The 5,374-nt window shown below is 38.0% G+C and overlaps 1 protein-coding gene across 1 annotated transcript; it reads left to right on the top strand.

Moving 5' to 3' along the window:
• Positions 1 to 4,137: 4,137 nt before the first annotated feature.
• LOC116091413 (olfactory receptor 10A4-like) lies at positions 4,138 to 5,094 on the top strand. The gene has a single exon (XM_031372817.1). It carries the CDS (start codon positions 4,138 to 4,140, stop codon positions 5,092 to 5,094), a length of 957 nt encoding a protein of 318 aa, XP_031228677.1.
• The last annotated feature ends 280 nt before the right edge of the window (positions 5,095 to 5,374 follow it).

The following is a 5,374-nucleotide window of genomic DNA, read 5'->3' as shown; positions in this document are numbered from 1 at the left end:
TCTGTGTGTGTGTGTGTGTCTTTTGACAAAATATTCGTCTTCATATTCTAATCTATGTTTGTTACTTCCTCTCCCCTTCACACTACCCTGCAGTCTACTTGCTGTCCCTCACATTATGGAGTCATGACGCCCTCTTCACTAAAGACCTCACTTCCTCTGTGGACTTTTTCATTTTCTTTGCTTCTCCCACTCCTATGACTCACTTTTGAAATCTTTGTCAGGTCTTTTCTTTCTCTGAAACTGTGTGTGTTCCTGTCAATTCTTTTTGGCCCTCAGACCACTAAAAATCTGTCTAAATCCAATGACCAACACAAACGCCACCTTATTAGACCCTCTGTTCCACATTCTTCCTGAAAGCCCTCTCTCTCCTCATTTTCAGGCTTGAAACCACCATAATGCCATTCTACTTCCCAAGACTTTTACTTTCTAAGAAGTGTTTTCTATTTGTTGTTGACACAACTCTGTCATAGAAATTTACCACAATGTGCTACATTTGCTGTTTAGCTCAGAATGATGGCAACCCCATATGGTTCCTATTATCCAGTTACCTGAGCAAAATGCCTAGCTCTTAACGTTATTAGCATCTTGTAAATTCACACTTATATCAATATGCATAAGATTAACTTTTTGTCCCTAGGGGAAAAGGTAATTGAAATACCACTATGTTGTGATGATGGTGTATCCGTCATTATCCATTTTCTCATCTATAAGTCCAATGAGGCAAATCAATGACCTGCTCACAAAGGCCTCACAAGATACTTAGAAGGATTAAAACTAGCAAGAATTTTGAAACTTTTCCAAGGGTTATTCTGACAACACATGAATTAGTAAGTGGCAGGGAATCTTTCCTTCCAGTGCTTACATATCACACATTAAGGTGGTTGCTTGAGGTACTGGAAAAAAAGGAAAAGAGAAATGAATGAATGAATGAATGTATTAATTAATTAATTAATTAATTAATTAATGTCTATTATACTGGAAGGAGGAAGAATTAGATATGAAAACTTGGTGCCTGTAACTACTCTGTTTTTCACTAGACCTCAGAATTTAAGAAAGATATTTTACATGTCTGCACCTTCTTGGGCAATGGGCAAATGAAGAGCTTGGTCAAATTATAGGTTAAAAGTCCATCCTCTCTTCAGCATCCCATGGCTTAATAACCAGTGGTAGAAAGGAGGAGATTTAGCATCTTTCAGTATAATTGACTTTTTTGTAATTACTCTTACTTTCTTCTCTTTCATTATTTTAACTTAGCAAAGTCCCAAACTGGTTTAACCCAATATCTGCTTTGCTATCCCAGCAGCTAAGTATTGCCAAAGATTTTCTTAATGATGAATTTTAATTTATGTTTTAAGAATATCAGTCATGCATACAACATATATCAACTTCGGGCTTATTATTACCACCTGTTCCTGTGAAAGTCACCCAAGTACTAAGCAATTGTCTAAGTGATGTTCAGGTCTGCATGGAGAATAATTCTGGAAGCCAGTTTCCTACAAAGAAAAACTCATACATTCTATCAAGGGTCATAGATAAATGGGCTTCTTTTAGCTATACATTATTAATCTATAACCTCAAATGTCAAATAACCACTCAATACTGCCTGAGAATCAGGGTTTCTTTTATTGGGATATGGCATATAGCCTAACTTCCAAGTCTAGCTATTCTACAGCTTTCCTTTGTCCTCAGGCCTCTCACATGCATTCACCCATCCCTTCCAGAATGACCTATAACACTTTACTGGATGAACACGAACTGCAGATGCAAACTCAGACATCTCCCTAAGATTAAATGTAGCAATTTAACAGTGACTATTTTCTGTGCCCTTCCTCTTGACTAAGGCAACAACAATAGAAAGATATACCTTCCTGAATCAAAATGTAGCCTGTCCACTTGGTCTCTACATTCCATTCTCTTTTACTTTTTACAAAATTACACAACCTCAAATTAACTCCTCATTTGTTTATGCATCACCAACTTCCCCTCTGTCATGGGCCACTCTTGCCAGCATAGAAAAGGTAGGGTAATGCTTACCTCTCCACAGTTCCTAACCAATTCCCACATTTCTCTTCTATCTCTATCATTCTCAGTGATCAGTTATCCACATAACCAGATTAAGAGATGAATTTGTTTCCTTCATACTCCTATAACAAATTTAAGTATAACATTTCTCCTGCAATGTGAATCTTCTTATTCTATTTCCTCCTGGGTTTCAATCTCACCTCTCTGACTTTTCAATCTCCTCATCTTTCTAAGTTTCTGCTTAGCCTAAATAGAAAAGAAAGTCAAAGCTCTGTGTTAAGCATTCTTCTGCATTTTATAATCCCCCTCTAGGTCATGTCATCAAGTCCAATTTCCTTGAATATGATCCATATTCAGACTACTTATAAATTCATGTCCCAGCCTTGCCTTCTCTTTTGGGTTATGTACAAACATGGCTTTATCATCCTCCCTACACAGAATTTCACACACATCACAGACTTAATATAAACTCAATATATGTTTCCCTGGAACTTTCTTTCCACACAAACTTAACCATCTAAGTAAATGGTACCAGTTATTCAAACCAGAAACCCACAACTCATTTCTGGTAATTCACCTCTCCAGGACTTCTTACATCTAATGTTAGTAAATCCTAGCATTTCTACCTCTCAAACATCAATTTGTCTTTTCTTTCTTTCTTTTTGGCAATCGGGTATTCTATTGAGTCTCATACAGTCCACTGCACAGTCTTTTAATTTTGCTTGTCTATGTATCTCTTACTCTAATTTATTTGTTACATAGCATCAAAAGTGTTTGAGGCCATATAGAAGATAAAATTGCTACTTAATATCCTCCCATGGATTCATACATCTTTTAAATATACTTTACTTAGCATGGCCTATAGGAAACTAAATCATATGCTATATTCTTCCCCATCATCTTTCTTCCTTTCTCCTCCTCCTCTTGTCTTTCTCACACATATTCTCATATATATCCATCTATCTCTATCTCCATTCTCTCTCTGTCTCTGTCTCTGTCTCTGTCTCTGTCTCTGTCTCTCTCTCTCTCTCTCTCTCTCTCTCTCTCTCTCTCTCTCTCTCTCTCACTTACTTGGTTTACTTTAGATTTTTAAAAACCATTCTTTCCCAGGTTCAAGGCCTAGTGCATTGTTTAGAAGGTTCACCTTTACCTTCACTTCCAATGCTTGTCTTACTATCTCTTTTCCTCTTTAGGTCTCGTGTCTTTTATTATTTTTGTGACCACCTCAGGCAAAATATCCTTCTTTTACCATGCATATATAGCTTATTTCTATTTTGTGTATTTGTTACACTCATAGTAAGTAGCTCAAACTTCTTCTGCGGATCACTTCCTTTGTTTTAGGAATTTACATGCCACCAGAGTGTTGATACCAGAAAGCACATATGTAGCAGATGTGCAGCTTAGTCTTCCCAAACAACTGGAGTAAGGGCTATCCCAAAAGCTGTTGCCTGTATATGGGATATGTTCTTCCAACTGGGCTGCATTGTATGGCCTTAGTGGGAGAGGATGCGCCTAGCCCCACATAGGCTTGCTTTGCCAGGGTGGAAGGATACCCAGTGGGCCCCCACCTGCTCAGAGCTAAAGGGGGAGGAGGGATGGGAAAATAGCTATGAGAGTGATGACTAGGAGGGGGTAGTGAGTGGGATGAAAAGTTGAATAAGTAAAAAAAAGTAATAGTAGATTACAAAGGAAAAATAAAAAATAAAATAAAAACAAGAAAAAGGAAAAGAACAGGAAATAAAAAACTTTCATTTTACATACAAGGACTAGAACTATTGATGATTGAGATAGTACCACCCAGAGGAATTAAAAAAGAAAGAAAAACAAAGTAAGATTTCCAAAGATGGAATACTACCTATTTCCCAAAGAAATCTTTGAAACTGTGCATATCTATACATCATAACCATGTTCTAAATACAACAGGGCAGTTTAAAACATGGATTAATTTTCTGAATGGCTCCTGAGAGACTGTTCTCAATCACATTAAGTTTCAGAATCCTGAAAAAGCCAATTAAGCTTGATGTGTATAAAGCCTCTCAATACTTTGATATTTTCCCTAAAATAGCATTTGATCAATTGTTCTTTTTCAATTTTTTATCCATTTAGATCCAAATAATGGCTATCAATAAAGAAGAAAATGTGACTCAAATTTCAGAAATTATTCTTTTGGGTTTTGGAGATCTCCATGGCCTTCAGTTTCTTCTTTTTGGGCTATTTCTAGCCATTTATGTGATGACTCTCCTGGGTAACATTGTAATTCTCACTGTGGTATCAGTGGATTGCTCTCTTCACACACCCATGTATTTCTTTCTTGGCCACTTCTCCTTCCTAGAGATCGGCTACACTACAACAATTGAGCCCATAATGCTGAGGACATTGTTATCAGCTCATGTGCCTATCTCCTTTCCAGCCTGTGCTTGTCAGTTTTATTTCTTTGCTTCTCTGGTGGCGACAGAATGCTTCTTCCTTGCTGTAATGTCTTATGATAGATACATAGCCATCTGTAACCCACTACACTACTCCAGTATCATGGACTCCTGGGGTTGCTTCCAGCTAGCATTGGCCTCTTGGTTGGCTGGATTTCTGGCACCTATCCTGCTCATGATCTTCATTTTTCGCTTAACATTTTGTTCTTCCAATGAGATTGACCACTTCTTCTGTGACTTAAAGCCCATCATGAAACTGGCCTGCACTAATACTGAAGTAGCTGAAATGACTTCTTTTATATGTACCTCGTTATTTGCTCTTGGCCCCTTCATACTGACCTTGGCTTCCTATAGTTGCATCATTTGCACCATTCTGAGGATCCCTTCTACCACAGGGAAGCAGAGGGCTTTCTCCACCTGTTCATCCCACCTGATGGTTGTCAGTCTTTATTACGGGACTCTGGGCTTCGTCTATGGCTTCCCATCAATGCCTCAGTATGAAAGTGTACTGAAGTTGCTTTCTCTTCTGTATACAGTGTTTACCCCTGCTGCCAACCCAATCATTTACACCCTAAGGAACAAGGATGTGAAGGTAGCTCTGAGAAAATTGACACAATGGCATACATACCTGGTCAAAGAAGGCTGAAAAATTGTATGAGCTCATGACACATACTGAAAACTCTAACAAATTGGAAATATCCATAGTATTCACCTAGACAGTCTTGAAACAATAATTTGAGTTTACGCCCATGGTTTGCCTAGCACCAAACTCACTATTTCTATTAACTGAGGAAAATTCACAATCCTGGAGTGTCCACAATTTCCTTGGACAATGGAAGACAAACCCATTTTTCTTAGGAGAACTTTTCCTCTATTTCACTTTGCTTAGGAGAACATGATTGAGATGAGAAGGGAGGTGATGGAGA

This window comes from Mastomys coucha, chromosome X (genome assembly GCF_008632895.1).
Source record: "Mastomys coucha isolate ucsf_1 chromosome X, UCSF_Mcou_1, whole genome shotgun sequence".
Lineage (NCBI taxonomy): Eukaryota > Metazoa > Chordata > Mammalia > Rodentia > Muridae > Mastomys > Mastomys coucha.
The sequence above is the reverse complement of the archived record's forward strand: the minus strand, read 5'-3'. Positions and strand labels throughout refer to the sequence as shown.